Source organism: Carcharodon carcharias, chromosome 2 (genome assembly GCF_017639515.1).
Source record: "Carcharodon carcharias isolate sCarCar2 chromosome 2, sCarCar2.pri, whole genome shotgun sequence".
NCBI classification, from domain to species: Eukaryota; Metazoa; Chordata; class Chondrichthyes; order Lamniformes; family Lamnidae; genus Carcharodon; species Carcharodon carcharias.
In genome coordinates, this window is record NC_054468.1 from 200,206,405 (window position 1) to 200,230,355 (window position 23,951).

The 23,951-nt window shown below is 42.2% G+C and overlaps 1 protein-coding gene across 2 annotated transcripts in view; it reads left to right on the top strand.

Moving 5' to 3' along the window:
• The window catches only part of plekhh2 (pleckstrin homology domain containing, family H (with MyTH4 domain) member 2), a 160,512-nt gene that overhangs the window by 98,761 nt on the left and 37,800 nt on the right, over window positions 1-23,951 (top strand). For both annotated transcript variants that reach the window (XM_041182916.1, XM_041182917.1), the window contains 8 exons: window positions 4,809-4,948; window positions 7,514-7,624; window positions 9,417-9,503; window positions 11,075-11,233; window positions 12,801-12,881; window positions 15,567-15,746; window positions 20,547-20,655; window positions 23,507-23,619. In XM_041182916.1, coding sequence (XP_041038850.1) covers window positions 4,809-4,948; window positions 7,514-7,624; window positions 9,417-9,503; window positions 11,075-11,233; window positions 12,801-12,881; window positions 15,567-15,746; window positions 20,547-20,655; window positions 23,507-23,619 — 980 coding nt within the window. The remainder of the gene's footprint in view (window positions 1-4,808; window positions 4,949-7,513; window positions 7,625-9,416; window positions 9,504-11,074; window positions 11,234-12,800; window positions 12,882-15,566; window positions 15,747-20,546; window positions 20,656-23,506; window positions 23,620-23,951) is intronic.

The following is a 23,951-nucleotide window of genomic DNA, read 5'->3' on the forward strand; positions in this document are numbered from 1 at the left end:
CAACCAGTCTCACTAAACTCCGTCCTTCACATGAGGGTTTTCAATCTCTACTTTCCAAGAACTGGCTTTGGAATCTTCTCTCAAACTGATGCTTTCTCTCAGACGGCTTCCACAAGGGTTCACTTCCAGGGTTTCAAACTCTGCTTCTGATGTTCCTCTCCCCTAGGTCACCACATGCATTCAAGCTGTCTTCCATGCACTCTCTCTCACTGACTCAGCTGTCAACAGTACACCACTGCTTCACATGCCCATAGCAAAGTGTTACAGACCTTCAGCCATCTCGTTGGACCTTCTGGCCTCTTGCAAGCTGTTCTCACTTTAAATCTACTTTCTGCAGCTTTTGTCTCTTTAAATCTGAAGCTTGGAGCCTTTCTCTCTGCCTCTCACTTTTAACTTCGCTTAACAGGACTTTTTTCCAGTTTCCTGTCCTTCCTTTGTCTAGAAGGTCTGTTTGGGACTTTCTCCTATTCCACCCCCTGGATTTTGGGGTCTTTTTTTTTAGCTTGGGATTAGCTATCTTTGCTCCAGACTCTTCTGGCAGCTGTCTTCAAAACCAATTGAACTCAAACAGCATCCAAGTCAAACTGCTTTTTCTAGTTTCTTCTGTGTATGCCTGTGAACGAGACCTGCTCTCTGGACCCCTATTGCTAGGCAACAGCCCGGTTTCTCTACTCTTGTTTGTTTAACTTAACAGCAACAGTCGTAAAACTCTCATTGGAAATGCTGGCATCTTTTAAAGTGAAACTAAAACTCAGTTTGACCTTTTTTAACACACAGATACAGAAATACAAATCCAACTTAAACATTAAAGCTAAAACTCATTCCTAACACAAATACAAATATAACTTAGTTAAAGTATCTCTGTTTCCTAACACAGGTATTACATGACATGTTTCAAATGAGGACCATGTAATAAATAGAGTGGAATCTCAGTATATTGGAAGTCTAAGGGAACTGGAGAATAACTTTTGAAATATCAAGAATTATGTTATCCTGGCCTATTCTTTTGGGCTTTCCATTCTGATGACTGTAAAACATTGTTAGAACTATACCTACAAGAATTATATTTTCTTTTAAAACTTGAAAGAACATTGCATTATTTGGACACTTGGGAGCTGACCTGGATATCTTTCAATAAAAAATCATAAGTTCATCTTGTACTGGAGCAAGCATGCCTTATCCAATAAATCATGACATTAGCTAAATGACCAGCGTGGCAATTGTGGAGGAGAGCAATTTGTTTATTTGAACTGCAATCAGTTTAATTGATGAGAAAAAAAAACTTTTTTAAAGGCAAAGGCTTGGTGATTTATTGGAAATCACTGACAGAGGAGCTTTATGTTTTGAACTTGTTTTGAACTCAGTTGGGAGTGAACTGAGAAGGGAAAAAGCTGCCTAGCCCGCGCTCTCCTTGCCTTGTGTGAAATACAGTGTGGTCATCAGTATCCAGCTAGGAATCCTCATCTCAGTGGAACTTGTCTGTATTTGGAAACCCAAGAGGCTGAGATGAGAAGGATTGGTCCAGCTTTATTTTCCTCCATGTTGAAGCTCCATTTGTGAGAACCCCCAGACATCTACTGGGACTAGCGACCCATCCTCATACGAGGGAGCACCAGATCAACTGCTTCAAAACCCTGTGAACTTTATCCTTTTTATAAAGTTTTTTCTTCAACTGCCCATCTCTGCAGACATCCTATTTGTTTGTCCTTTGTTTGTTTCTGTGTGTGTATGTGCGCATGTGCTAGGGAATCTTCAAAGGGATAGATAGTTACACTTCCAGATTACCAATTGTGTGTTAACCAGTTCTTGCAACTTATTTTTAGAAAAAGTTTTGTTTTATAATAAATCAATCATTCTGAGCTTATTGAAAGAAACCAGGTTAAAGCCTCTTTTATTCTGGGTGTAACAGTAGCAAAGATAAATAATGGGCCATAAAAGCAAAATACTGTGGATGCTGGAAATCTGAAACAAAAACAAAAGATGCTGGAAAAACTCATCAGGTCTGACAGCATCTGTGGAGAGAAAGACAGAGTTAACGTTTCGAGTCTGTATGACTCTTCTTCAGAACTGATTTTGATACATCCATTTTGATACATACATTTACATGTTTTTGTAAATAATGGGTCATTTTGGTAAGCGAATTAAATATTTACACTAATGATACTACCTGTGGAGTAATGTGGTTAGATAAATTGCGCACTCCTCTCATCACAGTTGTAACAACATGCCTCTGTTGTGTTCCTAAACCTAGCTTTGCTTGCTTATTGTAAATGCAATACTAGCCTCCTGTGTTGTTTTCCAATAAGGGAACATCACCGAGAGGAGATATTTCCTATGCTGCTGGACCCAGCAAATTCTAAATAACCCACAGTATAAATAGTGCTGGCTATCCGATGTCCAGGGTTCACACTCATCATTTTATAGACCATCTGAAACTTGGAGGAAGTATTGTGGCAGACTATCAGTGGAGAATTATGTAAACAGGAATCACAGCATTTATACCACAGTTAATGTTCATGTAGCAATCTGGGAGAACAAGATATCCTGCTGGATAGCGCAGGAAGACCAGCCTAGGTTGACAGCAAGTCAATGTAACTAAGTGGATGCTACGCAACTGCCGACCTGTCAACGGCCTATTGAGGCCATTAAAAAATAAAAGTCAGTAAAATTTAATCCCAGGGATTGGGCAACATGAAAACTGATACATTGTGTTACTCAACATATCAAAGTTCAATATAAACAGGCTCCATATTAAAACTTTGGAATGTTGGTGATAAGTGAAAATATTTTTGAAATATTTTTCACTTGTGCAAAAGATAGCTCTAGAACACAAGCACAATGCTAATGCATCATTATTACTGCAAATGGAGGGGGTAGAATGCAGATTCGTCAGAATAATATGAGCACCTTTAGCACCTATGAGGATAGGTTTAATAAAGTTAGATCATATCACCTTGAGTGTTAGAAGGTTGAGAGGTGATCTAATGGAGATGTTTAAAAGAATGAAAAAATTTGATAAGGGTAGACACAGATTCCCACTGATGGGGCAATCTAGAACTAAGGGCGGTACCTTAAAAATAGAGCAAGGCTCTTTAGGCGTGAAATCAGGGGTAGCTTTTTCCAGTTGGCAAGCAGAGGAAGGGCCCACTCACTGATGTGTTAAATGATGCGGGATGACGTCGGGCATGCGTCATTTAGATTTTCAGTGCGGCAGCACACAGCTGGGTCGGCTACGCAACTGCCGACCTGTCAACGGCCTATTGAGGTCATTAAAAAAGTAATTGAAATGATTAATAGACCTGCCCGTCCAACCTTAAGGTTGACGGGCAGGTAAAGAGCCCAGGCGGCCTTCAGAAAAAACATGAAACCTCATCCACGGGCAGGATGAGGTTTCATGAGGGATTTAACATTTTCGGGATATTTTTAAATAAAAGTAATGGACGTGTCCCAGCTCATGTGACAGTGTCAGATGAGGGGACATGTCACAAAAGTTTTTTCTAACCTTTAAGAAATTTTTATAACTTCAACCGATCTCCCTGAGGCAGCACATTGCATGAAGGACTGCACTCCCTGCTTAGGGAATCCCACCCCCCCCCCCCAACAACTGCACAGGGAGCACTTAGCGCTTCCGAGCAGACATCACGCTGAGCGGGCCTTAAGTGGCCCGCCCACGTAAAATGGCGGCGCAACCCCAATCGGGGGCGCCAGTTGTGAACCCGCCCGCGCCTGTTCCCACACAACTCCCCTCCCTCCCCCGCTCCCACAAGGGGAAAGTGCTGCCCCCGGAAGCACTCTTACACACAAAAGATGATGGAGATCTGGAATTCTGGATGTTGGGTCAATTGAAAATTTCAACACTGAAATCAACAGATCTTTAATAGGTTGGGCTATCAAATTTATGAATCAAATTTAGGTAGATGGAATTGAGTAACAGATTATATATGCTCTCATTGAATAGTGGAACAGGCTTGTGGAGCTGAATAGTATCTTGTGTCCTACATTGTTCTGGAAACCACTGCATAGAATTCAGATTGAAGTTGGAATGGAGTAATAGTGACTAAGGACACAGCATCAATGTGTGAAACATGTTATGAGAGACATGGTTCCACTATCCTGTGGGTGTGCTGAAGATATTTTCTACATGAAAACTTTAAAAATAGTTAACTAAACAAAGGTTTTTCTTTAATTGGATTAATATTTTCTTAAGTGAAACTCTTATATTAAAATACAAAATGAATCAAAAACATTCCTAAACACAGATAATAGGCCTGTGTATGGAGAGCTCTGCAGTCAGAGAATCATTCTCAATGCAGACATATAATACATCTGTATTCCATTGCATGTTTTACCTGAGATCAGAACACAACACATCAAGTGTGAATAAGACCATGCTTGAATATGTACAACAATAAAATGCTAACCCATTTTCACAGCTTTAGATTTTATGCTCTGTTAACTCTTTATCTCCCCTTGATGCCATGAGCCTTCAGATATCCTCAGCTAATTAGCAAAGGAACTAAAGGGTTAGATCCAGTTGGGCAAAGTAAAATAACTTACTTTTCCCTAAATCTAAAGTAAAGGATCCAGGCATGATATGGTGCAGGAATGTCTTTAAGTCCAAGAGTTGAGAACAACAAAACTCATTCCCAGTGGATGCATAGTGCTTAAATGAGAGACATACTTGGACTCAAGCCTTTGAGCTTCAGATGGGAATGCTAACCTTGCATAAATGTCAAAAAATACAGTTTTCATTAAGTATGCTGTTTGTATAAGTAATAATGAAAACATTCTGTACATATTTTGGACAGGTGTATCAATGTCCTCCATGACCTCAGAAAGTGATTATGCCATCCCACCAGATGCATACTATACAGACATAGAATGTTCTGAGCCAGAACAGAAACTTCCAAAAACATGTTCTTCCCAATCCATCGACAGTGGAAAAAATGTAAGTCTTTATTCTAAGCAAGCCTGAATCCCACTCAATAACACAATAAGTAATGCATTCAGACATGAACAATTTGATGTTTGATCCATTATCTGTACTCAGTTTATTCACCTTACCCCGAACGAACATCTGACAATGGGAGTACATCTGACCTCATTTCTCCAGGCTTGGATTTGGGGAGATCATCTAATCCTCAATTTTAATCTTTATCCAGCAACCCTTGTTCAAAATTGTATGTGTTTTGATCATTTCTCTAGGACAGAATTAAACTCAGCTGTAGCTGACCAAGGCCAATGGCTTACAACACCCCTGGAATAAGTTTGCTTTCACTATTAGCACAAAAGATGTATGACTGTAATTCCCAGTCCCTCCATCCATCATTGCCAATGGAAGCAAGCATGACTTGTCACATTTTATTTCCCTGTTGGTAGTGCTGCTTAAAGGCTCACTGCATATACTAACTGTTCAAAATGTTAATTGGTTTCAACCATAAGAGTGTTTCATCCTGTATTGTTCATTTGTGCTGCCTCGTGTAAAGGTACATCTCCTTTTCCAAGTCACCATTAAAATGACAAGATTGAGCTGGGTTTGGGTGTTGCCTAAAATTCTTAAAGAAACAGAGTTCTGTTATTTTCTCCAAATGTATATTTTGAGTGAAGTAACCTTTTTCTTCTTCAGTTCTCACCAAACCATGGCTAAGTGCCCTGATTGTTTACTATGGGTAGGGTGAGGAAGCAGGCCCTGAGTCTACCTCAACCAGAAAGGGAATTGAAACCCTGGGCGGAATCATTTCAGATTTGCACTAAGTGCTGTAGCGGGCGGATAAAACAATGTTTTACTCACTGGCCGCAATGGCGGGTTTTCATGCCGTATCATCCCAAACCCGTCGCATTACTTATGTATTCCTGGGAAACAAGCCGTTTCCATTGCGGGCAGGCTCTCATTCGCTCACCATGCCATCACCTCGCCGCTTCACCACGCCAGGCACCACGTTTAAAGTACAGCCACACTCAGTGCTTTCAGCCCAGGACTGAGCAAAGAAGACATGGCCCCGAAAGGCAAGAAGACTGCAGCCCTTAAGCGCCTTTTGGAAGCCGTGGAGGCCTGCTGTGATGTCCCCTACCCCCCGCTCTGGCCACAGGAGGAGCAGCTACATTATCACTCCCGCTTGGTGATCATTATCACTCCAGCTTGGTGATAGCAGTGGTGATCAGTGCCAATGTTGCACAGCAGAGGTTGGTTATCCAATGCAGAGAGAGGATGAATGATCTCATCTATGCAGCCAGAATATGGCAACCATCTCATCACTCTAAACTCACATACTCTAGCCCATCACACATTCACTGGCATCTCACTCACTGCCAGCTCAAGGGACATCACCACCCATTCTCTCACATGCATACCCTCGCATGTCCATCTGGCTTCATCTCCTGTGGAGACTGCCTCCTCCGCCGTCACCATCTTGAGGCCACTTGCACAGATCAACATCTGGCCCCACACACACCATGGATACCCCACCCCCATCTTCCCAGTACAGCTCTTGTCCTGCAGCCTCTTCCCTTGCCTAAGCCACTTCTCCCCTTTCCCCAAGCAATACCTTGCTCTGCAGTTGAAAAGCCACCCATATGTGGCTGATCTGGTAGGTAGAGACCTACCCATGACCCCCCCCCCCCCCCTAAAAGTGATGTGGTGCTGCCTGTGAAGCCTAGCATTGATGCCTGTGGGTGCTGACTGAAGCAAGGTGGGCAAACAAACCTTGAAATCCAGAATGAAGTGCAGCCCGCCAAGTGCAAGGCCAATATACAAGCCGTTGTGAAACATGCCTGCATGTTTTCCCGTCGACGTGGTTGTATGACCCAGCAAGGGGGGGGTGGGGATGTGTCTGGTGGGCTGGCCTTATAATGATATGCTGACGTATTACAATGAAGTTCCCAAAGTGCTATGACTGGAAATGCAGCCCGCCATTGACAGGCGGAACAGACGATCGCAAACTGGTTTCACGACGTTGTGCACCGATTTTTGGCCTTCTCGCCATATTATCTGCTCGTGCCACCAAACACCCCCAACGCCAGTGGGCACGGAAAATCCCAGCCACTATGTTGTTGCGGTTAATCTGATTCACACATTAGCCATCCAGCCACCTGAGCTAACCGCCCCCCAGAGTGATCTTGTATGAGCAACTGTTTTCTTTGCAATCCTTTTTAGGCAGTAGAATTAGGATAGTGCAGCTTGCAACTGGATCTCCGGATGGCTTTGATTGGAAATATTGGGATCCACACAAACATACAAAAATTATTTGTCAGAGATGAATAGAAATACTCCTAAAATTCTCATCAATTTTCCTTGAGAGTATCCTAACTTTCAAAAGCTTTATTTTGTAAAGTACAAGTAGTATTACTATCATTTATGTCGTAGTTTTTCTTTGCACGCAGATGTATCAAATGGACAGAAAAATATGTCCTACTAAAATTTGCTTATCCATTTAAGAATGTGACAGAGTAACACAATAAGCTTTCTTTAAATAACACCGCAATACTCAAAATGCACAATGATCTTATTGTACAGGAATTGTTAGAAAAGTCTGGATATTTGTTAAAAATGGGAGGAAAAGTAAAAACATGGAAACGGCGATGGTTTGTCCTTAAAGGCGGTGAATTGCTATACTACAAATCACCAGTAAGTACAATAAATATAATTACTCAGTTCTAACTGTACAATGTCACTAATTCAACACTACGCCATAAGAGCATAATAAATAGGAATCGGCCATGCAGTCCCTCAAGCCTGCTCTGCCATTCAACAAGATCGTGGCTGATTTCATATATCAACTCTACTTTCCCACCCCATCCCCAAATCCCTTGATGCTGTAAGTGACCAAAGCCTATCACTCTCAGCCTTGAATATATTAAGCAAGTGAACTTGCACAGCTCTCTGGTGTAGAGAATTTCAAAGATTCATAACTTTCTGATTGTCCAGTATGGATACCAAAGGCCAAATGGCCTCTTCCTGGGCTGTAAAGCCCTTTAAGAGTTTCATACGATTCAATGAGAACATCATTTGTTCTCCTAAATCACAGAGGATATAGTTAATGTATTTTATTGCACCATCAAGAATGTATTGGAAGATTTTTCTATCTGCTTTTGTTTTATAGTTGAATTAGTGGAATGTTGTTTGCATAGCAATATCATTTGCATTATCTGAATTAGCTTCAGACATAAAATTCTGAATCCTAATTACTCTTTAATCATTTATACAGATATACTTACTTATTTCATCCTATATTGCATCATGGTATACCAGTGTTCCTTCTATAAATTGTGGTGCTTTGCACTGTAGTTTTCTACTCTTTTGTTCTGAATTACATTGCTGCAATTTTTAAACTCGTCTGTCCCACTCTTCATTAATGCCAAAAGTCTGTGAATGATCCTCTTGCCTCTCTCAAAGACACTCCACAACTAGATAGCTAAACTACTATTCATTTCTGCCCTTCCAAGTAGGGAAGTTCTTTATTGCCACAAAGACAGGATTATAAATTATCCTAGTTGAGAAACAAAATATAAAAGAACAGATTTTCATGGATCCTTTCAATCAGCAACAGGAAAGTCCTAATTCAATAAAAAGACCCTGGATAGAGTGGGGGTTCCAATAAGGAAAGGTGGTCCTACCTTCTGGTCCTTGGTCCATCCTACACCGTGCATACTCAATCAATGGGAGTTTTGGGGCAGGATCCAGCACCAAGGACTCTAGGCATTCCTGCCCTGGGGTTTCCAAGCAATTTAGTATCTCCATCAGGCCAGCACCTGATTTTATAAGACCATAAGACGCCATTCAGCCTATCGAGCCTGCTCCGCCATTCAATTATGGCTGATAAGTTTCTCAACCCCATTCTCCCGCCTTCTCCCTGTAACCTTTGATCCCCTTACCAATCAAGAACCTATCTATCTCGGACTTAAATACACTCGATGACCTGGCCTCCACAGCCTTCTGTGGCAATGAATTCCATAGATTCACCACTCTCTGGCTAAAAAAGTTTCTCCCCATCTCTGTTCTAAAAGGTCTTCCCTTTACTCTGAGGCTGTGCCCTCGGGTCCTAGTCTCTCCTACTAATGGAAACATCTTCCCCATGTCCACTCTATCCAGGCCTTTCAGTATTCTGTAAGTTTCAATCAGATCCCCCCTCATCCTTCTAAACTCCATCCAGTATAAACCCAGAGGCCTCAAACATTCCTCATATGTTAAGCCTTTCATTTCTGGGATCATTCTCGTGAACCTCCTCTGGACCCTCTCCATTTTTATGTAGGAACATTCTGACTAGGAACCAGAATAAAGCTTTCTTCCTTTCAGTCTGATCTGGATTTGAATCCAGAAAGTATTAATTATCTTTAGATTTTATTACCCTGACTAACGCCTGGAAATTAATTCATATGCACATACTAAAATCTGATTTCTCTCTTATTTCTGAATCCAGAGTGATGTCATCTGTAAACCACAGGGTCAGATTGAGCTCAATATCTCAAATCATATTGTCAGGTGTGATGGAAAACAAACAATTCAGGTACAGTAGTATTCTCAGGCACATTTCTCCAAAACAATGTTGCAATGCTTGATGATTTTTATACTCAGGATATTGCCAAAGAAGTGATAGCAAGCTGTATTTTTAAACAAACTTACTTCTAGGTCCAAATTTGAACTGTGTTCAGAGAATCTCTAGGTTATGTTTATTCCATATTTGACTTTCAAATTTAGATTGAAGGTGGTTTGGTGGAAGAAGAACATCTGCCCAACATGCTGCAGGAATTAAAGGCCTAAGAAGGCAGATGAACAATGATGTATATCAGAGAATACAATCTTTCCTATTGATAAAGATGCTGACATTGTGTGGTAGAGCGTTTTAAATACATCTGTGCAGTCTATAACCAGTTGGATCTTAGAGAGTTTTCCCCTCTGTAAACTTGAGCAACTTTATCCTGGTGCTATTGATGGCCTATGAGAAGGAAGAAGATGAAATTGGCTGCTCAAACAAGTGGAGCATCTGTCATATTCTTCATACCTCTATGGATAGCTATTTGGCTTATAAAGTCAATGGCCCCGGTAGTAGCCTAGAATGAATGCTGCTATGCCTGTAGCAAAGTTTAGCTGTAGCTCAACTTGGAGCATTTGATACAATTTTGTGTCAGCTTATTTTCGTAAATTAAAGCTCATCTGACAAATTGAAGTTTATGCATAAGCTTATCTGGCAAATTGAAGCTTATGCATCTCTGCTTATAGGTGCAGTGTGAGAGTACTAGTAGAGAGGTACAAAACACCTAGTACAGCCTGACCTGTCTGCCATTCCTTCCCTGATCATCCTCCAACAAGCATAAACATATGGGGTATTCCCATGGGGAAAACCCATTGTTCCATTGTTGTGGCGATTGAGGGAGAAAAAAATGCATCAGAATAATTGACACAAAAGCTTGTGAATACTGTATAAACAACAAAAAAAAATAAATGAAAGACATATTTAAAATTTTGCTAAGATCTTCTGAAATATGATATTAAATTAATTTCTGAATCAGAATAACCCTGCATTCCCATTTATTTAAGCAGCTAGGTGGTTTAGTGTTCGGCATACATGTACATCAGGAACTTGCATCATAGAGATATAAATACAGTATGCAGATCAAGCACATGCTTTTTTTGGGTGGTAACTTCTTGCACCATCAATTACTCCACCAGAAATGTGCTTGATGCACAAAACAATTCAGATCTGGGGTGATGGTCTTCATCTTAATTCCACTCTGTAACACCTCCATTGTACCTGAAAAATCAAGCATTGATAATTATAAAATTTCCTTTTTAGTAACTGAGGCTATTGTGCTCAATTTGAAGAAATATTCCAAAATGGAATCCTACATTGGAAAATTTCTTTATGATTTGTTTGAAAAATTAGCCCTTGTAATTTTTTGTAAAAAAAGAATTAGGAGTAAAATAGCTTCCAAATTGTTGGCCTTTTGTTTACAACTGCTATTTTTGCATGTCTTTTTGGGGTCTGGATGCCCATATGAGCCTCAGTCCAATCATATATCCAGTGCAAAGACTCTTAATACTCTTGTGCTGATGCGTTTATTGTGTTTTCTATCCAAGCTGATTACAGAAAAGAAGACCTACTATCTGACTGCAGATTCTCCAAATATTCTTGAAGAATGGATTCGGGTTTTGCAAAATGTGTTACGCATACAAGCTGCCAGCCCCCTCTTCACACAGCCAGGTGTTAAACCATCAATTAAAGGCTTACTAACCAAGGTACCGACTAACTAGATATTGTATAATAATAGATGGTCAGGTTGAATTACAGGAATTTACAATCATCAGTAAATATTGGAGTTCATATACTCATATTAATTCTGAGTGTGTTGCTTGTGAAAACCAGTTTATGTTCTAAAGTTTGAAATGCACGTGTTTTACCATATTACATAAAAAGATAATTCATATTTATTTCAGCAGCTGAATAACCAATCCAGCATTGATTTAGACATTACATTGATTTAGACATTGCATTGATCTAGACATTTCATTTTCAAAGATATGTGTCTTAGTTCTGATGAACTTAAAATATTTATCTAAGATAATCTTGAAAGTGATTCTTACAGGACCTACAAGAGAAGTTGTTAATACTGAAAATTGTAAGAGCTATTGCTAAGGTATAAAGATATCTATTTTGTGCAGGTTTCGTAATTCAAAGGGCTGAATTCTCTGATCGGTGAGTGCAGGCAGGGCCCACTCGCTGACATGTAAAATGATGCACAGTGACATTGGACAGGCGTCCCGACGTCACTGCTCATCATCTAGATTTCCTGTTCGGTGGGCGCTAAACTGACGAAGGCCTATTAAGTCCTGTTAAAAACTAACTTAAGCAATTAAACGAGCTGCCCGTCCAACCTTAAGGTTCATGAGGTTTCATGAAGTGTTTTAAAATTAAATAGAAGTTTTTAAAATAATTCCTTGACATGCCCCAGTTCATGCAACAGTGTCACATGAGGGGACATGATTTAAAAGTTTTTAATTACTTTATTTCAGTTTTTAAATATCAAACTGATCTGCCTGAGGCACCTCTGCCTCAGGGAGATTTCTGCACTTTTTCGCACGCATGCACCAAAGAATGCCAGCTCTGACTCAGGGAATTCCCCCTCTCCACCCCCCCGTCCTTACAGGGAGCGCTCAGCGCTTCCAGGTGAGCGTCACACTAGGTGGGCCTTAATGGGCACTCCCACATAAAATGGTGGCGTGGCCCCAATTGGGGGCGCCGATCGGGTTCACGCACAACTCCCCCCCCCCCCCCCCTCCCAATGGGGGAAAAATTTTTCCCAAAGGGTCTTCTGCTGCCTCTTGAGTACAGCACTTACAGCTGGCTCATGAGGTTTACTATTCAACAGTTTAAGTCATTGTTGCTTATAAAGGCCATGGTATTTAAAGGTTTTAGAAAACATGGCTATTGATTTCGCTCTACAATAGTTGTGCAAGTATACATTTTTGATAACAAACATTATTCTGGGTACATCTACACTTAAAAGGCCAAGTAAGTTTCAACAAGGCAAAAATATTTAGCCTCTAATAGAATAAGAGACATACCAGACTCCTGCCTGTGGCCCAGTTGTCGTTTGCTTTGGTGATTTGTTCTGGAATAATAGCTCGGCTTCATATTTAATTCTCACTGGAAGAGTAATACACCAAGCAAGTAAGAAGAGAGAATTAATTGAGTCTGAGAAGAGGAATTTTAAAATTTATTTTTAAAATCTTGCTGTTTATGCTATGCATGGAAGAAGATAGCAGGTCATTGCCTCTTTATCTGACTTAAACAATTGTCTTGCAGGTAAAGCATGGTTACTCCAAGAGAGTCTGGTGTGCACTTGTCGGAAAGATTCTTTATTATTTCCGCAATCAAGAAAATAAGGTAAACTTTAGGCTTTTAAGGTAATTTCAAAGAAACCTAGGCCAGGATTTTCTGGCCCCACTGTGGCGGGTTCCCCCATGACGGATGCAGCGAGCCATCCAAATATCCATTGACTTTGGCAGGACCAGAAGACCCCGCTGGCGGGAGGGGTCAGAAAATCCCACCCCTAGTCCTTTCCAAATTGTTTATTTTGTCCACTGGTGCACAATTTGTTCATTCTCCAGACTTGAAATCTGGTTTTCTCAACATACCAAAGGCTGAAGATATGAGAAAGTCTATTCAGGTTGTGGAAGAGGCAGATGTATTTTCTCATGCCCTCCAGACAGAGAATCATTCCATTTCTATTTTCACTTCTTTTACCTGCACAGCTGAGATCAGAAATTTGCCATGTATGAAATTACAGACATTAACCAAGACCAAGCATTTTCACAACATAACATGATTGGCCCTCAGTCTATTTTTTAGTTATTTTTCCCAATTCCTTTTCCTTTCACTATCTTTCCAAATGTCTCATTTATTCCTGTTTCTTCTGTTTCATTTGTTTTCTTGTTATGTCATTCCCTTGTGTCTTTTTAGTCTGTCTCTTGTTTAGTCACTTCATTCTCCATATACTTACAGATTCCCCAGCATGACCCTAATAAAACCTGTCTTTCACTCCCATCCTTGACAAGCTCCACTGGCACCAAAGACCCAGCAAATTAATTTCAAAACTCTCATCTAAAATCCCAAGATGTCCTGGCTCTACCCCACATAAGCTATAGTCTCTAGTTGTATATTCATGCCCATTTCTCCTACTTTATTGATTCTAGACTTCTGTTTGTTTCCTGTAATTTCTGCTACAGTAATGCCCAAGCTATCTCAAATGCTCTTCCAACACCGCTTTATATTGCTACCACCTGCCCTGCTTCCAAAAGGTTCATACGTACCCATCTCTTTAGTATTTCCCTCTAAATCTTCTTACTTTTCTGCTGAGTGTCCACCTCCCACAGCATAAACTACTCTGAAACCTGGAGTATTGTGTGCAGTTTTGGACTCCTCACCTAAGAAAGGATATACTTGTCATAGAGGGAGTACAGCGCAGGTTCACCAGACTGATTCATGGGAAGGTAGGATTGTCATATGGGGAGTGATTGAGCCAATTAGGTCTGTATTCACTGGAGTTTAGAAGAATGAAAGGGAACCTCATTGAAACGTATAAAATTCTGACAGGGATAGACAGACTGGATACATGGATGATATTTCCTCTGGCTGGGGGTTCTAGAACAATGGGTCACAGTCTCAGGATACAAAGTAGGCCATTTAGGACTGAGATAAGGAGAAACTTCTTCACTCAGAGGGTGATGAACCTGTGGAATTCTCTACCACAGAGGGTTATGGAGGCCAAGTCACTGAATATACTTAAGAAGGAAATACATAGATTTCTGTACTCTAAAGGCATCAAGGGATATGGGGAGAGGGCAGGAGCATGGTGTTGAGATAGAGGATCAGCTATGATCATACTGAATGGCAGAGCAGGCTGGAAGAACTGAATGACCGATTCTTGCTCTATTTTCTATGTTTCTATGTAATTCCATCTCAGGAACCTAATGACAACACAAAATGCTCCTAAACTTGGTGTACCATCAGAGGAACATACCTTTTACTTTCCTCCAAAAATACATCACAACCCTAACCACAAAAGAGTATCTCTCATTGCACTGTGGTAGCATTCTTATATATCTCCATACCTTGGGTGGAATCTTGTGACCCCCCCTCCCCCTGTGGCAGGTTGGTGACGGTAGGTGCATTTAATCAGGCGGGAGGGTGGTGGACGGAGACCCTGTCCCCTTTCCACCTCCATCTCAGTTAAGTTTGTGGTGGGAAGATCCATGGATGACCTGGTATTAACCCAGCAACAGATGGGGGTGCTCGCCATGCAGGAACACAACAAGCAAACCCATGCATGGTTGCTTGTGGGTTCCCAGGTCGGAGGTGCATGTTCAAACACCCTCAGTGCCTGACCAAGGCACCCGACATTGGGAATTGGCAGGGGTGGGGTGACCTCATTGAGAGCCCTTGCTGCCAGCTCCCTCCCCGGCAACAATCCTACAGCCACTCACCTGTGGCCTGGGATCCTGCGATGATCCTAGGCCTCAGGTGGGTGTTATACTGGCAGCAGCCACTATCTCCCCAGTGGTGTTGGCATTCAGTAGAACTGCCGGCCTCTGGCTGGCAGCTCTGTGGGTGGGATTTCTGCCACCCCCATTCCTTCCTCCTACCGCCCCTCCCCAGTGGTCCTTGATCCCAGGAAAGGCCTGCCTTTGACGTATCAAGCACCTGTGGAACAAGATGAAGCTGGCCTTCTCTAAAAGAGGCAACGCAGGGCTCCAGGCAATGTCCAAAACACCTGTCTGTGCAAGATTCCGCCCCTTCTATGCTGATTCTAATTTAGTGCCAGTAAGTGTTGAATTATGTGAAGATTTGTACTGTGGTCCCATACCCACTACAATGTCATTTCACTTAGAACTCACAGCTGAGAGAACAGAGCAGTCTTTCACCCTATCAATCAGCAATGGTCTTGAACCTAGGCCCATGTCTAATCGCTGTATTAAAGGTAGTTTCAAAAATATCTATTGTACAATACACTGCTGTACACAAATTGGTGGCTTTATTTACAATCTATAACAAGTTTTGCTTATTTTCAAGTTTCCATTAGGTCAGATTAACTTGGTGGAAGCAAGAGTTGAAGAAGTAGACAGATCGTGTGATTCAGATGAAGACTATGAGACTAGCAGTTGTAGCCTTCTATCTACACATTATACAATTGCCATACATCCCAAAGAGCAGGGGCCTACCTACCTCCTCATTGGCTCCAAACATGAAAAGGTAAACTTACATTTTATTCATAAACACGCCACCTCTCTAATATGTCTCTAAGGGCACTTGGATTTGTGATTCATATCCTTCTAGTTTTATGCAGTAACTTCATGGAGGTCTTGCACTTATACAGTGTGTTCGCAACTTTATGAGATCCTGGAGGGGAGGCGGTGGCGTAGTCACTGGACTGATAATCCAGAAACCCAGGGTAATGCTCTGGGGACCTGGCATGGCAGATGGTGGAATTTGAATTCAATAAATATCTGGAATTAAAAGTCTAACAATGACCATGAAACCATCGTTGATTGTTATAAAAACCCATCTTGTTCACTAATGTCCTTTAGAAAAGGAAATCTTCTGTCCTCACCTGGTCTGGCCTACATGTGACTCCAGATCTGCAGTAGTGTGGTTGAGTCTTAAATATCCTTTGAAATGGCCTAGCAAGCCACTCAATTGTAACAAAGCCGCTAAAAAGTCAATAAAAAGGAACAAAACCGGAAGAACCATCCACCATTGACCTAGGCACTGGAACCGACAACGGCAACACAGCCCTGTAGACCTTACAAAGTCCTCCTGATGAACATCTGGGGGCTTGTGTCAAAATTGGGAAAGCTGTCTCACAGATTAGTCAAGCAACAGCCTGACACAGTCATACTCATGGAATCATACTTTACAAATCATGGGCAGCATTTTTCGCTGAGCAGCAGAGGCGCGAGAGTTGGCAGTGCGCCGGCTGACAATTAAGAGGCCTATTAAGGCCATTAACATTGCATTACCGGAGAGTTTTCATTGCCCCTCCAATGTTAGGGTTGGCAGGTGGGTGTATTGGCCAGGCAGCCTTTGCCTTTTTAGGAAACCTCATCCAAGGGCGGGATGAGGTTTCTGATATTAAATTTTTAAAAACGTTTGAACAGAATCTTCATCATCCATATGTTCAGATGGCTGATTCTGATGCGTGGACATTTTTTTCGGCATTTTAAAATCTTTAATTGTTGCTTTTGAATTCTTCAGCTCCCTGAGACAGCTCTCTGCCTTCAGGGAGCTTTTTGTGAGCGTTCGCCAGTGCCAGCGCTGACTTCAGTGTTCGCCCTCCTGCCCCCATCCTGGCAGCGTTAAACATTTCAGCGTGTCTTTCATGTTGGCTGACCGTTAATTGGCCAGCCAGTGTGAAATCACAGTTGGGGACTGATCGTGGCTGGCGGTCTGTTCCACGGCCACTCCTGGACCCACCGATCATGGGTGCTTGCCAAACTAAAAATCCTGCCCCTTGTCCCAGACAGCACTATCACCATCCCTGGTTATGTCCTATCCCACCAGCAGGACAGTCCCAGCAGAAGTGGTATCCAGTCGGGAGGGAGTTGTCCTAGGAGTCCTCAACATCAACTCCGGACCCCATGAAGTCTCATGCATCGGATCAAGCATGCGTAACGATTACCACGTATCACGCACACCCACCTCAGCTGATGATGATGAATCCTCAATATTGAACACCACTTGCAGGAAGCACTGAGGCTGGCAAGGGCGCAAAATGTACTCTGGGTGGGGGCTCCAATGCCTATCAACAAGATTGGCTTGGTAGCACCACCACGGACCGAGCTAGCCGAGTCCTTAAGGACATTGCTGCTAGACTAGGTCCGCAGCAGGCAGTGAGGGAACCAACAAAAAGGAAAAACACACTTGACCTCATCCCCACAACCTGCCTGCTGCAGATGCACCTGTCCATGACAGTATTGGCAGAAGTGACCACCGCACAATCCTTGTGGAGACGACGTCCCAGCTTAACATTGAGGATACCCTCCATCGTGTTGTGTGGTACTACCATCGTGCTAAATGGGATAAATGTCAAACAGATCTAACAACTCAAAACTGGGCATCCGCAAGGCGCAGTAGCAATGAACAGCAGCAGAATCGTACTCAACCACAACCTGTAACCTCCTGGCTCAGCATATCCCCCACTCTACCGTTACCACCAAGCCAGGGGATCAACCCTGGTTCAATGAAGAGTGCAGGAGGGCACCAGGCATACCTAAAAATGAGGTGTCAACCTGGTGAAGCTACAACACAGGACTACTTGCGTTCCAAACAGCATAAGCAGCAAGTGATAGACAGAGCTAAGTGAATTCACAACCAAAGAATCAGATCTAAGCTCTGCAGTCCGGCCACATCCAGTCATGAAAGGTGATCAACAATTAAACAACTCATTGGAATTGGAAGCTCCACAAATATCCCCATCCTCAATGATGGAGGAGCCAGCACATCAGTGCAAAAGATAAGGCTGAAGCATTTGCTGAAACCTTCAACCAGAAGTGCCAAGTGGATGATCCATCTTGGCCTCCTCCGGAGGTCCCTAGCATCGCAAAAGCCAGTCTTCAATCAATTCAATTCACTCCACATGACATCAAGAAACGACTGAAGGCACTGGATACTGCAAAGGCTATGGGGCCTGACAATATTCCAGCAATTGTACTGAAGACTTGTGCTCCGAATTACCATGCCCCTAGCCAAGCTGTTCCAATACAGCTACAACACTGGCATCTACCCGGAAATGTGGAAAATTGCCCGGTATGTCCTTTACACAAAAAGGAGGACAAATCCAACCTGTCCAATTAGCACCCCATCAGTCCACTCTCGATCATCAGTAAAGTAATAGAAGGGGTCATCAACAGTACTATCAAGCAGCTCTTGCTTAGCAATAACCTGTTCACTAATGCTCAATTTGGGTTCTGCCAGGGTCACTCAGCTTCTGATCTCATTACGGCCTTGGTTCAAACATGGACAAAAGAGCTGAACTCTAGAGGTGAAGTGAGAGTGAATGCCCTTGGCATCAAGGCAACATTTGACCAAGTGTGGCATCAAGGATTCCTGGCAAAACTGGAATCAATGCGAATCGGGGGGGAAAACTCTCCACTGGTTGGAGTCATACCTAGCATAAAGGAAGATGGTTGTGGTTGTTGGGGGTCAGTCCTCTCAGTTCCAGGACATCACTGCAGGAGTTCCTCAGGGTAGTGTCCTAGGCCCACCCATCTTCAGCTGCTTCATCAATGACCTTCCTTCCATCATAAGGTCAAAAGTGGGGATGTTCGCTGATAATTACACAATGTTCAGCACCATTTGCGACTCCTCAGATAGTGAAGCAGTCCATGTCCAAATGCAGCAAGACCTGGACAATATCCAGGCTTGGGCTGACAAGTGGCAAGTAACATTTGTGCCACACAGTGCCAGGCAATGTCCATCTCCAACAAGAGAGAATCTAATCATTGCCCCTTGATATTCAATGGCATTACCATCACTGAATCCCCCCGCTATCAACATCCTGGGAGTTATAATTGAAACTGACCTGGACTAGCCATATAAATACTGTGGCTACAAGAGCAGGTAAGAGGGTAGGAATCCTATGGTGAATAACTCACCTCTTGACTCCCCAAAGCCTGTCCGCCATTTAAGAGGCACATGTCAGGAGTGTGATGGAAAACTCTCCACTTGCCTGGATGAGTGCAGCTCCAACAACAATCAAGAAGCTTGACACCATTCAGAACAAAGTATCCTGCTTGATTTGCACCCCTTCCACAAACATTCACTCCCTCCACCACCGACGAACAGTGGCAGCAGTGTGTACCATCTACAAGATGCACTACAGAAACTCACCAAGGCTTCTTAGACAGCACCTACCAAACCCACAACTACTACCATCCAGAAGGACAAGGACAGCAGATACTTGGAACACCGCCACCTGGAAGTTCCCCTCCAAGCCGCTCACTGCCCTGAATTGGAAATATACTGCGGTTCCTTCACCATCACTGGGTCAAAATCCTGGAGCTTCCTCCCTAACAGTACAGTGGGTGTACCTACAATGCTGGGACTGCAGAGGTTCAAGAAGGCAGCTCACCACCACCTTCTCAAGGGCAATTAGGGATGGGCAGTAAAGCTGGCCTCGCTGGCAACACCACACCCTGTAAAGTGAATAAAATATAGGGATTTACAGTCAATTCACTGTTGTAAATGTAGATGTGGAAGACAATTTGTGCAAAGCAATGTCCCACAAACAAATATCCAGAATATCTGCTTTTATTTGTGTCCATGACATCTTTGTCAAATATCTCCTGAGCTCCCACCTATCCCTGACCTTCTGTTTTGCTCCACCTGCTCCACCCCCTCTTAAATAGTATAAAATCCATCACATTTCTACTTCTCTTTAGCTCTGAAGAAGCATCATACAGACTTGAAACATTAATTGTGTTTCTCTCTCCACCGATGCTGCTGAGTTTTTCCAGCATTTTCTGTTTTTATTTCAGATTTCCAGCATCTGCGGTATTTTGCTTTTATGTTTTTATCGGTTGGTTGAGTAATAAATGTTGGCTAAAAAACAAGGGGAATTGCCTGGTTCTTCAGTGAATAATTTCAGGGGTTTTGCATCAACCTTAGAGACCAGATGAGATCTCAGTTTAATGTTTTATCCAAAAGTCAGCACCTTGGACGGTGCAGCACTCCCTCAATATTGCATTGAAGTACCAGTTTAGCTCACATGTCCATCTCTAGAGTGAGGCATGAACCCAAGACCCCTGATTCCAAGGCAGGAGTGCTACTGCTGAGACAATGAATATGCTGAAATATAATGAATGTGGAGGTGTAGACAAGTTGTTGATTACTTATTATGTGTCTTTTTTTCCATCAGTTAGAGTCAAGTGCTAAAGCACAGCCATTACCATTATTTTAAAAACTGCAGACAAGTTAGAAAAATCACAGGATTAATAATCTTACTGGGACTGGGATGAAACACTGTTGTTTTAATGTGTTTTGTTTTTTTCATAGGATACCTGGATGTATCAACTAACTGTAGCGGCAGGCAGCACTAATATAAATGTGGGAACTGAATTTGAACAACTTGTTGGCAACCTGGTGAATGCAGACAGTGGTACCTGTAAGTCAGTAACATTTCAGACACTTAGGGAGAGTGTTAACCAAAATAACGGAGGCTTTGTGTCGGATGGGGAGTTCAACATCTTAAAAGTCAAATTCCTGACTCAAAACCACCATCAACCTGCCCATTTCAAGCTTTAACAAAAATGGACTGGCGGCCAAACATGGAACCGTTTCTTACTTTAAATATAAAACTAGGCTTGTGGGCTTCATTGTCTTTCAGCATTTCACCTTTCACTGTTTTGGCTGAATTTCCTGAGCCTCAGAAAATTTAGCAGCTGTATCCAGGCAAGGACTTGGCAGATCCAGGAGGTGAATACCTTTAAGTCTACTTCCTGGATTCAGTGTGCCTGTCTGAGGAATCCCCACAATCAGGCAACATCCCCCACCCCAAAACATGATCACCCCCATAAACCCTATGATCCCCCCACCCCCTCCAACTTCCCTTGAGGCCGATCCCCACCACCACCGAGGCCTCCAAACACCCCCTTCCACGGAGACCTGCAAGCCAGCCACCAAACCCCCCAGATCCTAGAAAGACTTGCATTTATATGACACTTTTCACAAACACTGGATGTCTCAAAGTGCTTTACAGCCTATGAAGTACTTTATTTTTTTGAAGTGTAGTCACTGTTGTAATGTAGAAAAAGCAGCAGCTAATTTGCACTCAGCAAACTCCCACAAACAGCAATGTGGTAATGACCATATTCTGTTTTTTGTGATGTTGAGGGTCAGGACACCTGGGATAATTCTCCTACTCTTCGAAATGATGTCATGGAAACATTTACATCCACCCAAGCAGGCAGTTGGGGCCTTGATTTGAGATCTCATCCAAAGATGACACCTCCAACAGTGAAGTGTTCCCTCAGTACTGCACTGGAGTATCAACCGTGAGTTTTGTGCTCAAGGCCTGGAGTGGGACTTGAACCCAGAACCGGGTTAGCTACTAACTGAGCCACAACTGGCACAGAGGAACTAAATGAGAGCTAATTGACCAGTCCCTTCATCATTCACTCACTTAAATGATCATCTTTAACAACTGATTTATTTTTTATCAAGCAGTTTTATTTGCATTATTGAGGGTTATACAAAACAAATCATTGGTAGAGTTGGATCCCAATGGGTGAAGAATCCAGGCGCCCCAGCTTTTTGAACTTCATCCTGCCTATTATATATGGGCTGCGTTGGAGCCAGGCATTTCATAGGCCTGGCTTCATAATATCCTCAGTCAGCTTTGGGACATGTGTGGGGGATTCACTGGCCAGCTGAGAAATTGCACCCAGCATATTTCTGTCATGCCCAGTTGAGAGCAGATTTAGGAACTCATCATGTGGAAAATTACTGGCGCTAACACCTAAAGGGATCTATTAATGTTGTAAAGTTGACCAGAAAGGGGAACCAGAATTTACTAAAAGATATTTTTTCTTATCTCCACTTCAAACCATTTCAGGCTTCTGTGGTCTCTTTCAAAGCAGAATAGTGACTTCAGTGACACACCAATGAGGCTAGCTCTTATTTTCTCTCTGAAATGGCAGAGAAAGCTCCTCAGTGTACCAAACAGATCCAGGGCAACCAAAGATGGGCAACAAATGTTGGCCTTTCCAATGGTGCCAAGGTCACAAGGATTTAAAAAAAAATCTCTGCCTTAATAACAAGCACAAACAGTCAGTGCCTTTGTACGCAAACCCCTGTTGCAAGTATTCAAATATCCACTTACCTGTCAGATTTGGAACTAAATTGATCTACTGTTTCTCAATTTTAAACTACTTTAATAAACTACTGTTTTGATCTCTGTAGAGACCTATAAGTTTTAAAAGAGATTCGAACTTCCAGTTGATTGCTGAAAGAATGACACAACAAGATTTCATGTTTTAAAGCTTTTACTGTAACAAATTGCTAAATAAAGACAATTGATTAAACAGTTTTTTTTTGTAGGCAATTTATACTTTAACTATAGAGAGTGACATTGTCCTTGTACACTTATCATGCATTGTGCTCTCCATGGAATTGCAATTCCTTTAGCAAACAGTCCACAGTTATTCCCAGCTTCCAAAGAGTTCCCGTATTCTTGTTTCACCAAGTAGTAACTTCAAGTGGCCACGTAAAAGTACTTTCCTCAGTTTTAAGAGCATTTCTTAAACTGACCACCAACAGTAAAGCCTGTTCCGAATCTCCCCGAATCCTCAGATGGCTGCAGCGTATATCTTTTCAACTAGAGCCCATCTCCTGCATCCAATCATGGTAGCTCGCATAGCCAAGCAGTCCCTTCTCTCTACTAACCACAGAGAACCTCTGCTTTCTGTGTGTGATATTCATTGATTTGTATGGAGCCTGTACCCTGATCTTAAAAATGGCTTCCCCTTTTCCCCATGCAAACATGAAACACATGAAGTTGCATGCAGGTAGAAATGCTAATTATTCCTCACCCCAGCTCCCTTTCAACTTAGAAGTAAATGGACAGTTTTCAGCACAACTGTTTACAGCCCAATGTCTACTACACCTTTCTGGGACCTTGGGAGACCTACAGTCTACACTGTAAACTCGGAGAGTGCTGACATTGTCTGCAAGTGTAATTGCACATTCTTCTCAGTAAAACAGTTGAAGCCTTCCTTTGATCTCTAACAATCAAACCACTCAGGCTTACTATCAGACAGACTACAGAGTAGATCACATGACACCCTCCATTTGCCCTAAATTTAAAGCTACAGTTCCAAAATATAATAATCTTATAAACCTCATAACTGTAATGCTATAATGATGCAAAGGGAAATTTCTTGGTTTTTTTTCTTCCATTTATTCATTTCTAAGATCAATTTCTTCATGCATTTTACTCCAATTCTGCTCTTTGACAGGCTCCCAGTTATGGCTACATCCTACCCTGTGCTATAGTAAAGATGGGATAGCATCTCCCCTTACCACATTGCCATCTGCAGCTCTACAAACTGAAGCACTGAAACTGTTTAAGGTAACATTCAGTTATATTCTGAATAATATGGGCTACAATTTGCTGTCAAAGTAACAGTGAGACCAATGGCATTTGCCGTTATTTATGTGAAAATGATACAGCAACTTCAGGTGAGGATGGATGTGGGGTTGAATGCAGAAATCCAAACATTGATGTATGACATGAGTGGATCCATTGTTAACTTTGCAAAAACGGCATCTCACTATATGGTTCATCATTGAAATGCATTGAATGGTATAAAGTTGCTGCACTTACACAGTGGAAACAAGTGAAACTCACCACAGAGCAGTATATTAATTTCTGTCTAAATAGCCTTTTAACAAATTGATAAT